The sequence below is a fragment of the Pleurodeles waltl genome, chromosome 9, assembly GCF_031143425.1.
Source record: "Pleurodeles waltl isolate 20211129_DDA chromosome 9, aPleWal1.hap1.20221129, whole genome shotgun sequence".
Lineage (NCBI taxonomy): Eukaryota > Metazoa > Chordata > Amphibia > Caudata > Salamandridae > Pleurodeles > Pleurodeles waltl.
Genome location: NC_090448.1, coordinates 122,165,748 through 122,187,480, shown reverse-complemented (window position 1 = coordinate 122,187,480; position 21,733 = coordinate 122,165,748). Strand labels below are relative to the sequence as shown.

General features: G+C 48.5%; 1 protein-coding gene across 2 annotated transcripts in view; it reads left to right on the top strand.

Moving 5' to 3' along the window:
- Nucleotides 1-20,102, top strand: part of LOC138259003 (inter-alpha-trypsin inhibitor heavy chain H3-like) — a 534,612-nt gene extending 514,510 nt beyond the window's left edge. For both annotated transcript variants that reach the window (XM_069206380.1, XM_069206378.1), the window contains 2 exons: nt 17,313-17,421; nt 17,539-20,102. In XM_069206380.1, coding sequence (XP_069062481.1) covers nt 17,313-17,421; nt 17,539-17,710 — 281 coding nt within the window. In that variant the 3' untranslated portion in view covers nt 17,711-20,102. The remainder of the gene's footprint in view (nt 1-17,312; nt 17,422-17,538) is intronic.
- The last annotated feature ends 1,631 nt before the right edge of the window (nt 20,103-21,733 follow it).

Sequence of the window (21,733 nt, the reverse complement as noted above, 5' to 3'; positions counted from 1 at the left end):
CAACACATACACCACCCCACACTTCATCCACATCACCCTATGGCACCCCAAAGACACCCCCCGGTTCTCAGACGTCGAACTCCGGGTCATGGTGGAGGAAATAGTTCAGGTAGAGCTCAAGCTCTTCGGGACACAGGTGCAGCACACCACAATTGCCAGGAAGATGGAGCTATGGCAAAGGATAGTCGATAGAGTCAACGCTGTGGGACAGCATCCACGAAATCGGGATGACATCAGGAAGCGGTGGAACGACCTACGGGGGAAGGTGCGTTCCATGGTATCAAGGCACAACATCGCAGTGCAGAATACTGGCGGCGGACCCCCACCTACTCCCCCCGAGTTTACAGCATGGGAGGAGGAAGTCTTGCACATCCTGCATCCTGAGGGCCTCGCAGGAGTATCTGGAGGAATGGACTCTGGTAAGTCAAATCTTAACTACTTCTTCCCACCCCCACCCCACCTGCATCCCAAATCATACCCCCACCCTCACCCCACCCCTATCACACCTACTCCCTGCAAATGTCTCACCATCACAACCCACCCATCCCAACACCTAGACCTGCATGCGTCCACAAAGCATGGACACCCATCACCAAAGCATGCCCACTGCACATACACATCTCCCCCACAAGCCACCCTCACAACAGCCCCCACACAGGAATGCCAGCCCTGGGGTACACGGGCACCCACCCATTGACCGATATGGCACACACTGAAGCAATAACCATACCTCAATACCCCTGCAGGACCCGAATGCCACCACACCGCCCAGGAGGGTCCAGAAATGTCCATCCCTCCCCCAGAAGAGGCCACCAGTGATGACAGCAGCTCTGTCTCCCTGGACCCAGATGACCAGCCCGGACCATCGGGGACCTCTGGACAGTCGGTTCCCCTCACACAGCCACAGGCCACAGCAGACCCAAACCCCTCTGGGAACACCAGTACAGCTCCCACCCATCGGGCCCATGCCTCTGTCTCCAGGACACGTCAATCAGCGGTGTGTCCACCACTACAGGGCACCCAGGTTAACCCACCACCCCAACAACAACAGGGACCTGGGGGCAGTGGTAGTGGGCACACGGTCCAGGGGACAGAGGCCCAGGGAAACAGGGGAACTGGGAGGGCTGCTGTACGACAGGGGGGGGACAGGCCTAGGGAACCCACTCTCCACGAGGCCCTCTCCTCCATCATGGGAGCATACCACCACTCCCAGGAGACGATGGCGACAGTACTGGCCAGGTTCCAGGAGATCCAGGTCATGCAGGAGCAACAGTACATGGGGTTCAGGGAAGAACTTAGAAGCCTCAGTTCCGCAATGGGCACCATCGTAGGGGCACTCAACCAGATTGTCACCACATTGCGGGACCATGTAGCACCACAAAGGGCCCCTGTCACTAGCATGGACCAAGAACAGGCAACCACCTCCGCCGGCGCTAGTGGACAGGAGGCACCCACACAACAACAGGCCACCAGAACCCCACCTCCTGCAGAAGAAGAACCACCCGCAAGCGGGGCCTGAGATCTCGTAAGAAGACAGAGTAGGATGTCAAGACCCCCGCCAGCAAAGGATACCCCCTGATGTCATCCCACTGTCCCACATTGTCACCCTGTCCACCTTTAACTGCCCCTGCTCCACCTTCCACAGGCATATGGACAATGCACCTGTGAGACTGAAAAGCTGGACTCTGCCATGGACATTCCTCCACCATCACCCATCACCGATTTCCCACCATGTCCCTAAATATAAATTTTAAACAATCTGGGGTCTGCCTGTATTGTGAACAAATGTATTAAACATAATGCTTCCAAAATGTCCAGTTACACAGTGATGAAAACATACCACTGTCATACAGCTGTAGTCCATGGGTAAACAAAGCAGAGGTCACGCAGTGGGGGCCACATCTCTGAAATTGGAAGGGAAAGTCGCAACTCAGTTAACATACACTGGGGGAATAGGACAGACAGTAGAGAGGCAGGAGACTGTAAGTAACTGTAAAATGCCAGTGTTGATTCTTACCAGTGTGTTATTGAAAATACTGTAGTATCACTGTGTCCCTGTTGTCTGTGTCGTCCCCGTCGTCTTCCTCCTCTTCACTCTCCACAGGTTCCACCGCTGCCACAACACCACCATCTGGACCATCCTCCTCCAGGAAAGGCACCTGGCGTCGCAAAGCCAGGTTGTGAAGCATCCAGCAGGCCACGATGATATGACACACCTTCTTTGGTGAGTACATTAGGGATCCACTTGTCATATGCAGGCACCTAAACCTGGCCTTCAGGAGACCGAAGGTACGCTCAATCACCCTCCTAGTACGCCCATGGGCCTCATTGTACCGTTCCTCTGCCCTGGTCCTGGGATTCCTTACTGGGGTCAGTAGCCACGACAGGTTGGGGTAACCAGAGTCACCTATTAGCCACACACGGTGTCTCTGTAGCTGTCCCATCACATAACGGATGCTGCTATTTCGCATGATGTACGCGTCATGCACTGACCCAGGGAACTTGGCATTTACATGGGAGATGTACTGGTCAGCCAAACAGACCACCTGGACATTCATCGAATGATAACTTTTTATGTTCCTGTACACCTGTTCACTTCCTCTGGGGGGTACCAAAGCCACATGGGTCCCATCAATGGCACCAATGATGTTGGGAATATGTCCAAGGGTATAGAAATCACCCTTCACTGTAGCCAAATCCTCCACCTCAGGGAAAACAATGTAGCTCTGCATGTATTTCATTATGGCAGACAACACTCTGGATAAAACCTTAGAAAACATAGGCTGAGACATCCCAGATGAAATGGCCACTGTTGTTTGGAATGATCCACTTGCCAAAAAATGGAGTTCTGACAGAACCTGCACTAGAGGGGGAATCCCTGTGGGTTGGCGGATGGGTGACATCAGGTCTGGCTCCAGCTGGGCACACAGTTCCTGTATAGTGGCCCGGTCAAGTCTGTAAGTGAGTATGACATGTCGTTCTTCCATTGTCGACAGGTCCACCAGCGGTCTGTACACGGAAACAGCCCTCCATCTCCTCACAAGTCCCTGTGGACGGTGCCTAGGAAGGACAACATGGAGCACAGAGTCAATCAACCCACAGGTACGTTCACACAGCTTGCACTGTACACGATTCTCTAAGCATTGAATGGCATGTATGAGTGGCAATGCAAGGCCTAGGCCTGTGTGTATCGCAGTAGAAATTGAGCCATGTGGGCCTTTGAAATGGCGGCTACCTGACCTGTGAAGTGTGACAATGGGATGTGAGCTCATTGCAATGGTATTGCACACCGTGGCGGTAGGCGGTCGTAGACCGCGGTGCAAAGCCGCATTGGTTAACATTGAACCCTATGGGTTTCAGGAGCCAATGAGGATGTGCGCTGGCGGTCGCGGTACGCACCGCCGTGGGCGTAACCGCCATTTTCTATCTGCTTAATCATTCGAGACCTGATCATCCACAGGAGAGGACCTATACTGCAAGTGCTGCTGTGACCTCGGTCTGGAAGTGACAATGGCTGCTGCGACTGGGGAAAGGGCCCTTGCCTTCACTTCAGAAGAGTTGGAGACACTCGTGGATGGGGTCCTCCCCCAGTATGCGCTACTCTACGGTCCTCCAGACCAACAGGTGAGTACACTGGGACCATGCTTAGTGGGCAATGGCTGGGTTGAGTGGGGTGAATGAACGATGGTGGGGAGGGGAGCGAATGAGGAATGCATCGCACGACAGATGAGAGCATGTGCCACATGGCAAGGTTGGGGAGGGGGGCCACTCACATCGACCATGCAGAAAAGTGATGATGTTTCTTTTCCCACCCTGTACATGTCACATAGGTCAGCGCCCATCAGAAGATCGAGATTTGGCCTGCCATCGCCAAGGACGTCCGGGCCCTGGGGGTCCACAACAGACGGGGCACCCACTGCCGCAAGAGGTGGGAGGACATCCGCCGCGGGAGCAGAAAGACTGCCGAGGCTCTGCTGGGGATGGCCTCCCAACCTAGGAGGGGTACCACACGGCAATTGACCCCCCTGATGTCCCGGATCCTGGCGGTGGCCTACCCCGATTTGGATGGGCGCATGAGGACATCACAGCAGACACAAGGGGGTGAGTACACTCTCATTCTGCTATCTTTGCGCGCAGTGGAGGTGCCTGGGTGGGGGAGGAGGGCTGTGGGTATCCCTAGGCCAGGGCGATTTCTGTAGGCTAGGCCCCTCCGTGAGGCATGGCCCTGTGCCCCCGCTCCCCACCTGTTGTAGGGTGCCTAGTACAGCTATTCATGGCCCTGTGTCATCTATGTGTGCAGTTGTCGTCCATAGGCTTGTAGGCCATGTCCCACTGATTGAGTAGTGTACCCCAAGTGCGCGGCGTAGTGCAGTGGGCTTCTGTGTCTGTCCTCTCCGCCAATGGTGTCGCCAATGCATGCACTCAACATGTCTTTATTTGTTCTCCCCCCCTTTTTTTTGGTCTTCCTGTTCATGTGTGCATTAGCATCATCAGGCGGAGGAGAAGTGGCATCGGCGCACGAGGGAGCTGCATCTCACATGGCCCCGGAGGGCCATGCAACCGACTCCGAGTTCACCAGTGAGATGGAGGGCGAGGGGAGCTCCACAACGGGGAACTGTGGAGACGTCAGCGACACCGACACGTCCTCGGAAGGGAGCTCCCTTGTGGTGGCGGCAACATCCGTGCCCACCGCTACAACAGGTACAGCTGCCACCCAGCGCACCAGCGCCGCCCTCCCAGCAGCCCCTCAGCGTTCGCCCCGTGGCCGCTCGGCCAGGAAGCCGGGCATCTCCTTCGCCCCAGGCACCTCAGGCCCTGCCCCAGTTACCCCTGCTGCCCTCAGTGCGGAGATCATTGACCTCCTCCAGACGCTCATTGTTGGGCAGTCTACCCTTTTGAATGCCATCCAGGGGGTAGAAAGGGAGGTGCATCGGAGCAATGCATACCTGGAGGGCATTCATTCGGGTCAGGCTGCCCATCAGCGATCGTTCAACGCTCTGGCCTCAGCACTGACGGTAGCCATTGTCCCTGTCTCCAGCCTCCCTCCTCCAACTCCCTCCACCCAGTGCCACTCCCCTGTTCCTCTGCCTATCCCATCCACACCTACAGACCAGCCTGCACACACCTCAACACCCAAGGGCAGCTCATCCAGACATAAGCACCACAGATCACACAAGCATTCACCCAAGCAACATCCACATGCAGACATGCCAACAGCCACTGCCTCCTCTGTGTCCCCCTCCTCCTCGTCTCCCTCCTCCCTCCCTGTGACGTCTCCACTCACACCTGCATGCACACCACCATCAGCCAGTACGTCCATCACCAGCACACCCTCCAGAACACTCCGCACACGTGCAGACACCACCCCCACTGCCATTTACACGTCCCCTGTGTCCTCTCCCACTGTGTCTGTCACCCCCTCTTCCAAACCACACAAACGCAGGCAGCCACCCACCCAACAGCCATCCACCTCACGACAGCCTCCGTCACAAGCACCTGCACCCAAAGACAGCACACTTGACTCTCCTACAACCACATCCTCTTCCTCCACTCCCTTACCCACTGCACCAACCCTTCCCATTGCTCCTAAGAAACTTTTCCTCTCCAAAATTAACCTCTTTGCATCACCTGAACCACCCCCTCCATCTCGTAAGAGTCCAAACAGCACCTCAGCCACCACAAGCCCTGCATCTACTAGGACCATAGTTCAGGGCTATTGGAGTCCACCAGCTCCTAGGGCAGGAACATCGGCCAGCAGCAAGGGGACAGCCAGCCCACCACCTGGGAAGAGAACCAAAAAAGTGAAGGGCCAGCGCGACAGGCCTGAGACGGCAGCCCCCAAGGACACTACCCTGGCCCCGTCACCTGGCACATCCACAAAGGGAGGCAAGGGCCCCAGAGATTCGGCGAAGTAGGGCAAGGGCAGCAGGGCGGACAAGTCCGGCAGCAGGCGAGCTGCCCAGGAGGGCCCCACCAGCCCCATTTCGGGTGTGACGGAGGACACCCACGGGCCCAGGACTCCAGCACAGGAGGACCCCGCAAGCGAAAGGTCGGATGGCGACTGAGCGGGAAATATTGGCCAGATCTGGTTCCCTAGAACACAAGACAAGCACACCTGAACAGGCCCCGCCGTGACAGGCACCGCTGAACAGGGCCCTTCAAGACAAGCACCGCTGAACAGGGCCTCGCCAAGACAAGCACCGCTGAACAGTGCCCGCCGTGAGAAGCACCGCTGAACAGGGCCCGCCGTGAGACGCACCGCTGAACAGGGCCCTTCAAGACAAGCACCGCTGAACAGGGCCCCGCCGTGAGAAGCACCGCTGAACAGGGCCCTTCAAGACAAGCACCGCTAAACAGGCCCCGCCGTGACAGGCACCGCTGAACAGGGCACGCTGTGAGAGGCACCGCTGTCGCGTATGTGTGTGCCCGTAACCTTTTCTCCTCCCCCCTCCCCTGTGTCATAGGTGCAGTACTCACCGTTGTCGTCTGCGCCAGCGTTCGTGCTCCTGGTAGAGGAGCAGGTAGACAATAGCTGGTAGGATGTTTAATTCGGGTTCCATGGTGTCCAGATTCCTCGTGGAGTGTATAGAGGTGAGCGTTTTCCCGTTCGTAGTCTGTTTCTGCCATGTTTTTATCCGCGGGGCTCCCGCCCCGGAAAAGATGGCGGATTGGTGAGTTGTGATAGGGTGGGCGGTACATTGTCTGCGGCCTGTCTGTTGGAGGTGACCGCCGCGCTGTTTGTTTGTCCCGCCGTGGCGGTCGGAGTGTTAAAGTGGCGGGCTGAGTTGCCAGTTCCCGCCAGGGTCAGAATTCCATTTTTTTTACCGCCTGCCTGTTGGCGGGTTGGCCGCCGCTTTAACACCGACTGCCAGGGTTGGAATGACCACCTATGTCTAACTTTCATTTACTGAAGGCTAGGTGCAAAGTTACTAAGTGTGAGGGCACCCTTGCACTAGCAAAGGTGCCCCTACGCTGTCCAGGGCCAAATCCCCAGACTTTGTGAGTGCGGGGATACCATTACACGCGTGCACTACATATATGTCAATACCTAAATGTAGCTAAATGGAACCCCCAGTCCCTGCTCTGGCATGAAACTGGAGAAAGGAAAGGGGAGGGATCCGTGATGCTGATTTGTGACTTGTTATCTGGCGGGTAGTATATTCTCGGTGTGGCGGTCGTGGTGGTGCAGCCACCTCCTTCACACTGTTGTTTGGGCCGACGGTGTGTTTTTTCAGTCTATTTTTGGCAGTGTTGTGTGGGTTACTCGTAATGTGGCGGTCTTCACTCCACCATCACTGGCGGTGTTTCGGCGGCCCTTGGTACGGCGGTCTTCGATAATGACCGCCAAACTCAGAATGACCACCTAGGTCTCATTGTATTTATTATCCTCTCAGTGGATCTTCCCAGTGTGCCACAGTGGTACAGAGAGCGTAATCGCACACTAAGTGACGTCAACACTCAAGCACTGCCGTACTTATAAATAAGATGCATCTTTTCTCTTTGTCCCGGAGAAGTAGCAAAGTAGCAAAGTGAAAAGCTGAAGGCGGTGTAAAACCTAGAACTTCCTATTCAGAGGCCCAGGGCTTTTCTGGTACTACTGGAGACAACACTTCAACTGAACACAAAACGGAAACTCATGATACCTTGGCAACAGCTTTGGTATCACAATTACAAGACACATTTTTCGATTCAATGACTCTCTTCTCTGTGAAAAGGGTTTCTTCCTCCGAGGCTGACCTTTAAGATTTGGATGCAATTTTAATGTGAACACACACTTTCTCCTAGTATATGCAGCCACGTTCAGCAAAAGCACAAGAAATAAATACATATTCATTTCTGTGACTGTTTTGCTTATTCCACAACCATTTATTTCCAACTGTGATAACTATAAATAGGCCTGCAGTGCAAAAGCTATGGAGATGGGGAGAGAGCATATTTATTCTGAAGCTAATGGTTCTGGGCCCAAACCTATGCACAAATGTGTGGGTACAAATGAGAATAGTGAATGTAAAGCATAATTTATGTTTACATATATGTGTATCTTACAACCTTCTGTGACGTTGCGTTCATTTCATTGACATTCAAGCTGATGTGCTCATTGTGTAACTTACCTGATATTGCTGATTGTAATACAGTTGCCTATACCAGCAGCCAAGCCGTCTGACTTTGTATTTGAAAATCATTTTCATACTCATACAGGTCTTTTCTTTATCCCACGCTGGGTATTATTGGCATAGAATCTCCTTTTTCAGATAGCTAAATCAAAGCTCGTCTCCCTCAGTAGTACCTAGATTCCTCACCCCCAATACTTCCATTCACAACTGTATTTAAAGACTGCTACTGCTTGGTATACTAAGGCGTTTCACTTTAGAATCTCAGAATTTGAAAGTGGCAAATCAAATCTTTTGCAATCTTTTAAGGTCAGAAATTCAAATTCATGACAGACTGTGATACTGTGCCCCTAAAAAATGTCATTCTTACGAAACACCAACTCATAAACAGATTTTATTGAGTTTTTTAGGGAGAATAAAAAAAATGAGGCCTCTATCATTGCATGGAGCACACAGTTGTAAAAAATAGAAGAGTGTCTATCTTTCAACCTGGAAATTGTTTCCAATAAACCCCCCAATAATAAATACAGAGGTGATGTAAGGCCAACCCGCCATGGTCTTTATCTAGTTGTAAATAGAAGAGCTTCAGATGGACATGCTGATTATTTCAAATTAATTTATGAATCCCTTAGGGCCTCAATACGAGCCTGGCGGTCTTGAGACCAACAGCCTCGTGGTTGCAGTTGGACTGCCGCACTCCAGGCGGTCCGACCCCCACATTATTACCCTCGCGGTAGGACTACCAGGGAACCACCGTCACCACCAGGAACAAGGTTCCTGGCGGGATGGAGGTGGTCAGAGTTGTGCTGAGCCACCACAGCGCTGAGTTCAGCGCCACTGTGCTCATCACAAGTGCAGTTTCCGCCAGCCTCTTCCTGGTGGGGACACCACCATGAAAAGTCTATCAGAAACTCAGTACTGGTGGCCACAGGAAGGCTCCTGCTCCTGCACTGCTGTAGGAGGCTGGCATGACTTATAGTGGGTAGCTTATGGTACTTACACCTTGTGCCAGGTCCAGTTATCCCTTATTAGTAGATTAGTAGTGTTCTAGCAGCTTAGGCTTATAGAGGTAGCTATAGCAGAGCCGCTTAGGCTGAACTAGGAGACATGCAAATCTCCTACTATACTACTTATATAATATAGTACTATATCATAAGAAACACAATACTCAGAGTTACTAAAAATAAAGGTACTTTATTTTAGTGACAATGTGCCAAAAATATCTCAGAGGATATACTCCCTTGGGAGGTAAGTAAAATACACAAAATATACACACAAACCAAAATCAGGTAAGTAAAACTGTCAGAAAGTAGTGCAAACACTGTAGAATACAATAGGATGCAATAGGCCTAGGGGCAACACAAACCATATACTAAGAAAGTGAAATGTGAACCACAAATGGACCCCTAGGCTAGTGTAGTGTGTAGAGGGTCACTGGGAGTGTACGAAAACACTAACGGTGTCCAAGATACCCCACCCCAAGACCCTGAAAAGTAAGAGTAAATTTCTACTACTTCCCCAGAAACACACTAACCTTGTGATAGAGGATTCTGCAAAGACCACAGCATACTGCTAAGCACTGAAGATGGATTCCTGGACAAGAGGACCTGCAAAGGAAGAGGACCAAGTCCTAGAGTCACAAAGGTGTCCGGGGGGCCCCACTAAACCCTGGATGAAGGTCGAAAATGGCTGCCTCCGAATAGAAGAAGCTGAAGATTCTGCAACAATGAAGGGTTGTAGGAACTTCTCCTTTGTGCATAAGATGTCCCACGGAGGGCTGGAGGATGCAGAGTTGTTTCCTTGGAGAAAGACTGCAAAGAAGCCTTGCTAGTTGCAAAGGTCGCAGTTGAAGAAAAAGGGTGCTGCTCAGTCCCAGGAAGGACCAGAATGCCGCCACTTGGGAGAAGAGCCGAGAGGGCCCTCAGCAACACAGAGAGCCCATGCACAAGAAGGCAGCACCCACAGAAGTCCTTGAACATGGGTTCAAAAAGACTAAGCACGGCGGTCGTCTCAACACTACAAAAGAGGGCCCCACGAAGCCGGAGGTCAACTCAGGGAGTTGAGCAATGCAGGACGGGGTGCTGGGGACCTGGGTTTGGCTGTGCACGAAGGATTCTTTGCAAAAGTGCACAGAAGCCCTAGCAGCTGCAGTTCACGTGGTGCACAGGATTACTGTCTGGAGAGGGGGGCAAGGACTTACCTCCTCCAAATTTGGACATTTGGACCACTGGACAGTCTGGGTCACTTAGGTCCACCACCTGTGTTTCAGGGGTCACACTTGTCAGGAGGAGAGGGGTCACAGAGCACTGGTGACACTGAAGTTTGGTGCCTGCTGGACCAGGGGGAAGATTCCATCAACCCACAGGAGATTTCTTCATTGCTTCCAGTGCAGGGTGAAGGCAGACAGCCCTCAAAGTATGCACCACCAGGAAACAGTTGAGAAAGCTGGCAGGATTAGGCGCTACAATGTTGCTGGTAGTCTTCTTGCTACTTTGTTGCAGTTTTGCAGGTGTCCTGGAGCAGTCAGCGGTCGATCCTTGGCAGAAGTCATAGAGAGAGGTGCAGAGGAACTCTGGTGAATTCTTGGAAATCGTTAACTGAGGAAAAGCCCACAAGAGAGACCCTAAATGGTCCTCAGAGGAGGATTGCCCACCTAGTGAGGTAAGCACCTATCAGTAGGGGTCTCTGACATCACCTGCTGGCACTGACCACTCAGAGGCCTCCATTGTGCCATCACATCTCTGAATTCAAGAAGGCAGAGGTCTGGGACACACTGGAGGAGCTCTGGACACCACCCCTGGGGCGGTGATGGACAGGGGAGTGGTCACTCCCCTTTCCTTTGTCCAGTTTCGTGCCAGAGCAGGGACTGGGGGTTCCCTGAACCAGTGTAGACTGGCTTATGCAAGGAGGCACCCTCTGTGCCCTTCAAAGCATTTCCAGAGGCTGGGAGAGGCTACTCCTCCCCAGCTCTTAACACCTATGTCCAAAGGGAAAGGGTGTAACACTCTCTCTCAGAGGGAATCCTTTGCTCTGCCTTCCTGGGACTGGGCTGCCCAGACCCCAGGAGGGCAGAACCCTGTATGTGGGGTGGCAGCAGTAGCGGTAGCTGCAGAGAAAATCCCAGAGAGCTGGTTTGGCAGTAACCTTGGTCCATGGTGGAGCCCCAGGGATGCATGGGATTGGCACCCCAATACCATATTTGGCATGGGGGGACAATTCCATGGTCTTAGACATGTTACATGGCCATATTCGGAGTTACCATTGTGACACTACATGTAGGTATTGACCTGTATGTAGTGCACACGTGTAATGGTGTCCCCGCACTCACAAAGTCTGGGGAAATTGCCCTGAGCTATGTGGGGGCACCTTGGCTAGTGCCAGGGTGCCCTCACATGTAGTAACTTTGCACTTAACCTTCACTAAGTGAAGGTTAGACATATAGGTGACTTATAAGTTACTTAAGTGCAGTGTAAAATGGCTGTGAAATAATGTGTGCGTTATATCACTCAGGCTGCAGTGGCAGTCCTCTGTAAGATTTGTCTGAGCTCCCTATGGGTGGCAAAGGAAATGCTGCAGCCCATAGGAATCTCCTAGAATCAATACCCTGGGTACCTAGGTACCATATAATAGGGAATTATAAGGGTGTTCCAGTGTGCCAATTAGAATTGGTGAAAATGGTCACTAGCCTATTGTGACAATTTTAAAGGCAGAGAGAGCATAAGCACTGAGGTTCTGATTAGCAGAGCCTCAGTGACACAGTTAGTCACTACACAGGTACACACATTCATGCAACAAACTATGAGCACTGGGGTCCTGGCTAGCAGGATCCCAGTGAGACAGGCAAAAACAAACTGATATACATGTAAAAAAAGGGGTAACATGCCAGGCAAGATGGTACTTTCCTACAACTGCCCACAACCAGGTTGTGGGCAGTGCAGGTGCCCCCTCCCCTTCAGAGGTTTCCGCCAGTCAGCCCAGTTGAAACCTTGTAACCGGCCTTGGGAGGAGACCGCCAGCTCCATGCTGGTCTCCTCTCCACAGGGCTGGTGGGCCCATGGTCGGCCTGCCAGCCTCATAATGAAGTCCTTAGTCAGCTTCCAGAAAACCTTTCGGGCGGCTTGTGAGAAAGTAGCCTCTTTCTAGCATGGTCACCCCCACTTTTGGCCTGTTTGTGAGTGTGTGTCAGTGTGTTTGTCACTGTGTCACCGGGATCCTGCTAGCCAAGACACCAGTGCTCATAGTGAAAACCCTATTTGTCAGTGTGTTTTGCCTGTCTCGCTGTGATCATGCTGGTCAGTACACCAGTGCTCATAGTTTGTGGCCTAATGTGCATGTTGTCAGTAGTGCTTGACTGTGCATATGCTCTCTCTGCTTCCAAATTAGTCACTATAGTTTAGTGACTTCATTTACCAATTCCAACTGGCACACTGGATCCCCTTTATAAGTCCCTAGTATATGGTACCGAGGTACCCAGGGCATTGGGGTTCCGGGAGATCCTTATGGGCTGCAGCATTTCTTTTGCCACCCATAAGGAGATCAGACAAACCCTTTCACAGGACTGCCACTGCAGCCTGCGTGAAATAGTGCACACATTATTTCACAGCCATTTTCACTGCACTTCAGTAAGTTATAAGTCACCATTATGTCTAACCTTTATTTACTGAAGGCGAGGTGCAAAGTTACTAAGTGTGAGGGCACCCTTGCACTAGCAAAGGTGCCCCTACGCTGTCCAGGGCCAAATCCCCAGACTTTGTGAGTGCGGGGATACCATTACACGCGTGCACTACATATATGTCAATACCTAAATGTAGCTTCACAATGGTAACTCTGAATATGGCCATGTAAGGTGTCTAAGATCATGGAACTTCCCCCCATTCCAAATCTGGTATTGGGGGGCCAATCCCATGCATCCTGGGGGCTCCATCATGGACCCCCAGTACTGCCAAACACGCTCACTGAGGCTTGCACTGCAGCTACAGGTACTGCCACCTAACAGACATGGTTCTGCCCTTTTGGAGTCTGAGCAGCTCAGTCCCAGGGAGGCAGAACAAAGCATTTCCTGTGGGAGGAGGGTGTTACACCCTCTCCCTTTGGTAATAGGTGTTACAGACTTGGGAGGGGTAGCCTCCCAGAGCCTCTGGAAATGCTTTGAAGGGCACAGATGGTGCCCTCCTTGCATAAGCCAGTCTACACCCATTCAGGAACCCCCAGTCCCTGCTCTGGCATGAAACTGGAGAAAGGAAAGGGGAGTGACCACTCCCCTGTCCATCACCTGTGGTGCACAGAGCTCCTCCATTGTGTCCCAGGCATCAGCCATCTTGTTTTCCAAGGTGTGGGGACACTCTGGAGGCCACTGATTGGCCAGTGCCAGCAGGTGACGTCAGAGACCCCTCCTGATAGGTGCATATCTGGTTAGGTAGCTAATCCCCATCTCAGGGCTACTTAAGGTCTTTCCTGTGGGTTCCTCTTCAGATTATGTTTGCAAGTTTCCATCAGGAATCCTCTGCAACTACTGCTTCATCCTCTGACCTCAGATCAACCACAGACTGCTCCAGGAACCTCTGTAACTGCAACACAGTATCCAGAAGGGCTACTACAACTCTGCAGCTTCAGCACCAGCCAGCAACTGCAACAGTTTTCATGGTGTGCACACTTTGGGGACTCCCTGTCTTCACCCTGCACCACAAGGACCGAAGAAATCTCCTGTGGTGTGACAGAGTCACTTCCCTGCTCCAGCAGGCACCTTCTAAGATGGTTCTTTTGGACTCCTCTCCTGGTGACGAGCATGCTCTTTGGGACACAGATTGTGGACCCCTTCAATACAGACTGTCCTGAGGTCCTGCTGTCCAAATTTGGAGGTGAAAAGAGCTTGCCTTTCCTGTTTGAGACAGCACCCCTGTGGACTGTATCATCTTCACCTTCTGAGGCCTCTGTGCACTATTTGCAAGAATCCATCATGCACAGCCTAGCCCAGGTCCCCAAAACTCTATCCTGTGATGCTCAACTCGCAGAGTTGTTGTCCGGCTGCGTGGGACCTTCTTTTGTAGTGCTGCAGCAACCACAATTTGCACCTTCTTTGTCCAAGTGTCCTGGGACCTCCGTGGGTGCTGCCTGGTCATCTGTGGGTTCCTTCCAGTGTTGGGAGCCTCCTCTGCCTCCTCAGTCCAAGTTGAGGCCCCCAGGTCCCTCCTGGGTCCAGGCAGCGCCATTTTGACGCAATCCGCGACATTGCTTGAACCAAGGCTTGTTGGATGAACCCAGCGCTGCAACTTGCTTGCATCCAACATCTCCACATGGAACATCCTTTGCATCATGCAAGAACTTGCAGCCATCTTCTTTGGTGCTCTTCTGCAGACTTCTTCCAACCAGAGAATCCTCTTTTGCACCATCTTCAAGGTTGGCAGGGGCTTCTGTTCTTCCTGGAATCTTCTGTGACTTCTGGACTTGGTCTCCTCTCTTCACAGGTCTTCAGGTCCAGGGATACACCATTTGTTTCTTGCAGTCTTGCTTGGTTCTTGCAATAACTCTAATCACGAGTTGTAATGTGTTCTAAGGAAACTTGCAGTACTTTACTCCTACTTTCCTGGGCTCTGGGGTGGGGTATGTTACTCACCTTTGTGGTTTTCTTACACTCCCAGCGATTCTCTACACACTACACTTGCCTAGGGGGGAATTTGTGATTTGCATTCCATTTTCTTAGTATATGGTTTGTGTTGCCCCTAGGCCTATTTCTTCATATTGCATTCTATAGTATTTTCTATGGTTTGCACTATCCTATGACTATTTACGTACCTGATTTTGGTGTCTAGTGTATATATTGTGTATAATACTTCCCTCCAGAAGGAGTATTGCCTCTAAGATATTTTTAGCCTTGTGGCACTAAAATAAAGTACCTTTATTTTTGGTAACACTAAGTATTGTCTTTTATTGTGTTTAAGTACTGTGTAACTATAGTGGTATTGCAAGAGCTTTGCATGTCTCCTAGTTCAACCTAAGCTGCTCTGCTACCGCTATCAGCCTAAGCTGCTAGAACACTACTACATTTCACTAATAAGGGATAACTGGACCTGGTATAAGGTGCACTTACCCAAGGTACCCACTTCAAACCAGGCCAGCCTCCTACACGGCTTAAAAGGAACATTTTAGAACGAGAAAATAAACAAATAGTAAAATAGTAATCTTTAGAAACATTTAACTGCTGATGATTAATAAAGGCAACCTTTTCCACGTAATGAAAGCATTCAACACTTTTGCAAATGTTGCCAGATTTTTCAGTTTAAATATGTAAATATAATTAAAAGCAATATAATTCCCAAATAACTAGTGGAGAGGGGGAATATACTTAATGCCTAATCTTGAAGGGACATCATCAATAGAAACATTATGGCCCATATTTATACTTTTTGACGCTAAACTGCGCTAACGCAGTTTAGCGTCAAAAAGTTTTGCGCCGGCTAACGCCATTCTGAAGCGCCATGCGGGCGCCGTATTTATTGAATGGCGTTAGCCGGCACAAGCAGACCGGCGCTGCCTGGTGTGCGGGAGAAAAACCACGTACACCAGGCAGCGCCGGCGTAGGGGGAAAATGGCGCATGGGCGTCTTAAAATGGGGCAAGTCAGGTTACGTGGAAAAAATCGTCGTAACTCGACTTGCGCCATTTTTTCTCGACGCCCATCCCCCATCAACATGACTCCTATCATTGTAAAGATAGGAGTCATGCCCCCTTGCCCAATGGCCATGCCCAGGGGACTGATGTCCCCTGGGCATGGTCATTGGGCATAGTGGCATGTAGGGGGGCACAAATAAGGCCCCCCTATGCCACAAAAAAAAATTGAAAAATAACAAAAATTATACTTACCTGAACTTACCTGTACTTCACTGGGATGGGTCCCTCCATCCTTGGGTGTCCTCCTGGGGTGGGCAGGGGTGGCAGGGGGGGTCCCTGGGGGCAGGGGAGGGCACTGTGGGCTCATTTTGAGCCCACTTGTCCCTTAACGCCATCCCAGACCCAGGCGTTAAAAAGCGGCGCAAATGCGCCGTTTTTGGCCACGCCCACTCCCGGGCGTCATTTTTGCCCGGGAGTATAAATACCACGTAAAGGCCTGGGAGTCATTTTTTAGACGGGAACGCCTCCCTTGCATATCATTAACGCAAGGAAGGGGTTCACGCTAAAAAATGACGCACATTCCGGGAACTTTGGCGCTATACGCCTCTAACGCCATAGTATAAATATGGCGTTAGTTGGCGTTAGTTTAGCGTCGAATTTGCGTCGAAAAAAACGACGCAAATTCGGCGCAAACGGAGTATAAATACGGCCCTAAGTAACAAAAGGTCTGAGGTTTCTTGATTAATTTTATCACCATAATAAGGGTAAATTCATACATTTTGTGCAGACTTATGATATTGGGTTTCTCCACTCTAAAGCTAAAGCATCTGCATAAAAGTTTAATTTTGGTATCACGTGAGCTAGAGGACAGATTTTATTTTTGTTTCAAATGTCAATAGCCGAAATCTTGTAAAATAAAGCATTTAAAATTGAGGACAGCGGTTCCTTTGGGAAATATTGACTTCCGCTTCAGATGAACTTAATGTTATTGAAGCTGAAGCACCTACATTAAGATCTTTCAACATTAAGAGTAGCTGGGCTCAAAACAAATAATCCTCTAAAAATCAGAAAAAGCCTCACAGTTAAAGGCTTTTTCCACACATATCATTCAATTTGTGGATTTCAATTTTTTTGTAAAAAAAACACAATAGCCTGAATCGTGTCATGGGTATTGGCTAAAATAGATCTATGAACCAAAATGCCATTTGATCCTGATCTATTAAGGTAAGTGCTACCACCTATTCCTATTAGCAATAGGTTTTTCGAAGAGTTTATAGTCTGCATTAAGCTTACAGATATTAAGAATTAGGATTTGGCAGGTTTGTCCTTTTTCAAAATATCCTCTGTCTTTGTCTTTGCTAAGAATCATATTGTTTCAATTCAATTGACTCAGTATTGTCAGACGTGAAAGCTAATTTATGCAGGAACAAAATTGAAGGAGGACTATGATCACAAGTAAATACTGTGTTTTGTACTCAGCACCATCAGTTACCTTTTTTGAGGGGTTCCCCTTCAGAAGTACCACTAATTGGTTATGCAAACGAATACAAATGGTAAAAGTGAGTAACACATCATTACTTTTGCTTAATTAAAGGGCAATTCTATCATCTCACGGATGCGGAGGTGTATTATATTCCTGTCTCTGATGAAGGGGAACCTAGAGCAGTAGTGGTGAAGAACAAAAGTGAAGTAGTGGTGAAGGGGTAAGATTCAGAAGTCCTTTTGAAATTTTGTCATATTTGTTTCCTGAGGTAAATTCGCTGGTTTAATGTATTATGAATAATTCAGAATACAAATAACATATTTTAATAATCTTTCAGCCAATGGCGTGAGGATTTTCGAGAAGACCCCCAGAAAGGTGTGAAAACGTTTTGCTGGTTTGCTGAGGATAATGGAAATGGACTGATTGATGGAAGTGCAAGAGATTACATCATCTCTGGCCTTTTTGACATGATCGAATCATCCAAGATATCTGATCACCCCGCAATATAAGCAGTCTAAAGGTTTATTTAGATCCACAATTTATCCATTCCCTAGGGTGCAGTCAGTTTATTCCTTGCTAGTTGTCATACTGTTTGATTTATTACAGATTGCGTGTATTGACAGCACAATGTTTATTTGATAACTGCAGTACAGATATGGAAAATTGCACCAGTCACACATAAATAAAGTAGTTAATGTATCTTGATAATGTAACCCCACAATAACAGTGCTCAGGGTAATAACTGTTAATAATTAGTAAAGAAAGCAAGTATTTAGTAGCTATTGGGCAATCGTATGAAAGCTTACATGAACATTGAGATAAACTAACTGGATACATATTGCCATATTAAAGCCATTGCTGAGTCAAGGCTTGTAATATCATATAGCACACTGCACTCTACAAGTGAGACATATTCATTTTCAACCATGCAACATAAACATGGGATTTCTGCCTTTTTAAGTGGCTGTGCTGGTCTTTAAGTCATTCGCTACACAGATATCTCACTGCTGGTATTGTTAATTTGCCAACTGTTCTCTTGAAGTAGAGACTCCAGAGATCTTTCAACACAGCATTTCATGCCATGGAACTGATGCTCAACTGAATCAAGAACCCCAAACATATCTGTGTGAACCCAAACAATACAGCATGCATTTAGGATTCCAGAGTGCAGACAGCATATTTCTTCAAACACCACATCGCAGCCCCTGGAACTGTTGGTGGACTCAATGAAGAACTCCAGAATATATTTGTGGGAATTCAAACAACACAATATGGATATAAGCGTCAGGCTTGTTTTGAAGTATCCATAAGTCAACATGTTAGATTTTCAAAAAACTAAATATAGCCTTTTCTATTTCTATAAGTTTTCCCACACAAAAGTCTCTCCTCAAAGCGTATTTTGACCAGTTTAAAAAAGGTTATCAAATGCTAGTTGACCCATGCAAAGATGACACCAGTAATAACAGGGAAAAGACAGAGTGGGAACTTGCAGAGAGAACAGTTGGATCGCCTACACCTGGTAGTAAGGAAGAGCTACCTTCACTTTTTCCATTTTTTATTTAAATAGTTGAAGGCAGGTACGGATGTACTGATACAGGAAATATCAATGTACATTATTTGAATGGAATTGGAGCATGACACGTCCTCTCAAACGTTTATCACTTATGTATAATTTGGAATTATTTCTGAGAGACAAAAGTGCCTTATTCTGTCGTAGTTAAAAACGAAAAGGTGATGTCATAGAATATGTTTAGAATTATTTTGTAAATTTGGATGTAGAGGAAACGAGTGGCCTGGTAATAGGTATGACGAGTATCGCACTTGATAGCATTCCACTCTTCAGTGTAGGAGTTGATTAGGTGTGATAAATTACACCCAATTACCTGGTTTTGGGGAATAACGTGGATGTTAGTGCTTACTGCATGAAATTCTGCATGTTCTCGAGAATACCAGGCATTTTTCCCATCATAAGTATCAGCCGGTTTAGACCAGCGATATTTATTTCAAAACTCATTATTGCGATATGTGGAGCAGCAATAGTTACCATACAAATCACAGTAAACCTGGTTGCTCTATTGAGTTCCTGAATGTCTAATCCATGGGTACTCGCAAACGTTTCCCCAGGGGCCGCAAAGTTCTGTCTGTGGCATGCCCGAGGGCCGCACAGATGCCAGTACAGTGAGGGTTGGGATGATGAAAGGTGGGTGTAGGGGATGCGAAGCAGCTGCATGGTTTGGACAGCAACATGAGCCTTCCCATTGTTTCTGTGTGCTGTCAATGCTCTATTCTCATCCCCCTAGAATTAAAGTCAAAGCATTTACATCTAATGTTAAACATGAGAGGAAAAGAGATACTCATCTGGCCGGTGAATTGCAAAATGTTAAACCAGAAAACCTGGTTACCAGTCCTGGCATCCCCACTTAACCAAATTGTGTGATCCTAGGCAATTGGTTAATTTCACCTTGCCTCCCTTTTCTTCACTACCACATGTAAGAGCCCCTTGACACATACGAGTTCAGGATGTGTGCTGTACAAAACTATAATATTGTTCCAATTATATCACAAGACTATGCACAAAGTGCACCTGACAAATGAGTTGCGTCTTGGTTCAATATTGTTGGTAGTCAGTATTGCCATTGTGACGTAGTATCCTTATTGCCAAAATTCACATCAGACACTCAGTTACATATTATTACACTGCATCAAATGTGCATGCTTTTATTCTAGTGCTTCTTTCTTTTTTTGCAGTTAGGTGTTACATCATAACACATTTTTAAGTTGAAAAAACGTTGGCCCAACTAGCAAGTGAAGACTCATTTGTTATGAATGGCTCAAAAGTTTTTTTTATTTAAAACATTTTTAACTTCTGTAATGCAATAAATCTTGATGTCAGATTCTTTGAAAAACTATTCTTTATTGACTTGAAATTCATATTAAAAAGAGCCAGGAAATATTAGAAGGGCTTATAAAATACTAAATAAAATAGAATAATACAGTTATATTAAATACAATGTATGCTGTCATGGTTATTGGTAAATTACAGCGCTGGATAACAGAAAGAACTACCAGCAAACATATCAATATAAATGATAGAAATTCAGCAAATGTCATTAAAATAATTACCTTTCTCATATAAATCATTCCCATGTAACAAAGTATATTCAGCAGCGTAAGCAAATATTAAGAGAGCCAATAGATTTGGCTATTAGTGTATAACACATTTGTTTATTGGCTAATTGGCAGTGCTTAATTTGAGCCGGTAGTTTCTGGTGCTCGACACCAGCACTTTTATGGTGCTGACACATTAATGCATTGTCTGTCTAATTGAGAACTGAGCTTAACAACAATTGTTTATTAATTCAATATACAATAAAAATGACTAATACATAAATAATAATCTTCTACCAGTGGGAGACTATGAGTTCCAGACACATTGCAGGCCCAGAAGGAAGGCCGGGACCACCCACACCTGTGTGCTGACTCAGCGCTATAAAGTGCGCACACCTCTCCTGCAGCATAGGATAACCATCTGCTGCTTGTGGGGTGCTACGAGTCCCAGAGTCATTGTGGGCCCAGAAGGAGGGCCATGACCATCCACACCTGTGTGCTGACTTGACTCTGCAGCGTGGGACGCATGTGGGCTGTGCCAGAGCAAAGGCCGGGTCAAGGGTGGGTCCGTCTGCATCCGTCAGCACCTAGCTGCGGCTGGGCTGGGCCACCCCCCTTTTCATCTGCATTTTGATTCCTACTTTGAGTAAGCAGGAATCTTCTAGTATCCCTGACCCTGTGAAAGCTAAGGTTTCACATAACTGTGCATCTATTATTTTGTACCTGACATCTGTCTGTGGGAGCCCTTTCAGATGAGATACAGAGTGCAGAGGAAAGACTGGGCCTGTCTGCTGATAAGGTTTTGCCTGTTCCATCTGTGCAGATTGTGTGGAGGGCTGGGGGCGAGCAAGCAACTGATATTGATCTTCCTGCTGCTCAGGAGGAGCATGCTCCAAGTGAGACTTTCTCCAGGATATTGACTGTCATGGCGGATATTCATTCTGTAGACACTCCATCTTCCAAGAGGGTCGTTTTGACTGAAAAGAAAAAAAGAGAGCCCCAGACTCCAGTTCTGATATCTTCTCCAGCAGCAACCACCCTAGTAGTTGTTCTGGTAGGGGTTCCTCCGCTGAGAGAGGGCATTCTGAATTCTACTCCAAAGATTATTCGCAAAACCAAACACTGGTGCAATAACCTGCTGGGCCCAGGAACACAGGCCCCAGCCCACATTATCATGGTGGGGGGAATTGTCTCTGTGAAGAAAACTGTAGAGAGAGACTGTATGATATGTCATCAACTTCGATCAACCTAACATAGCAAGGAAACATAGGATCAAACTCCCACTCTAGGGGCATAAGAGCTCTACCACTTGGGAAATTGGTTCAGCGGGCCACATTAGTTTTGCTTCTAGAGAGCCTTTATGGAGGGAGGATGAGGTCCAGGAGGCCTCAATTACAACAGCTAATAGGTTTTCACCATTGAAT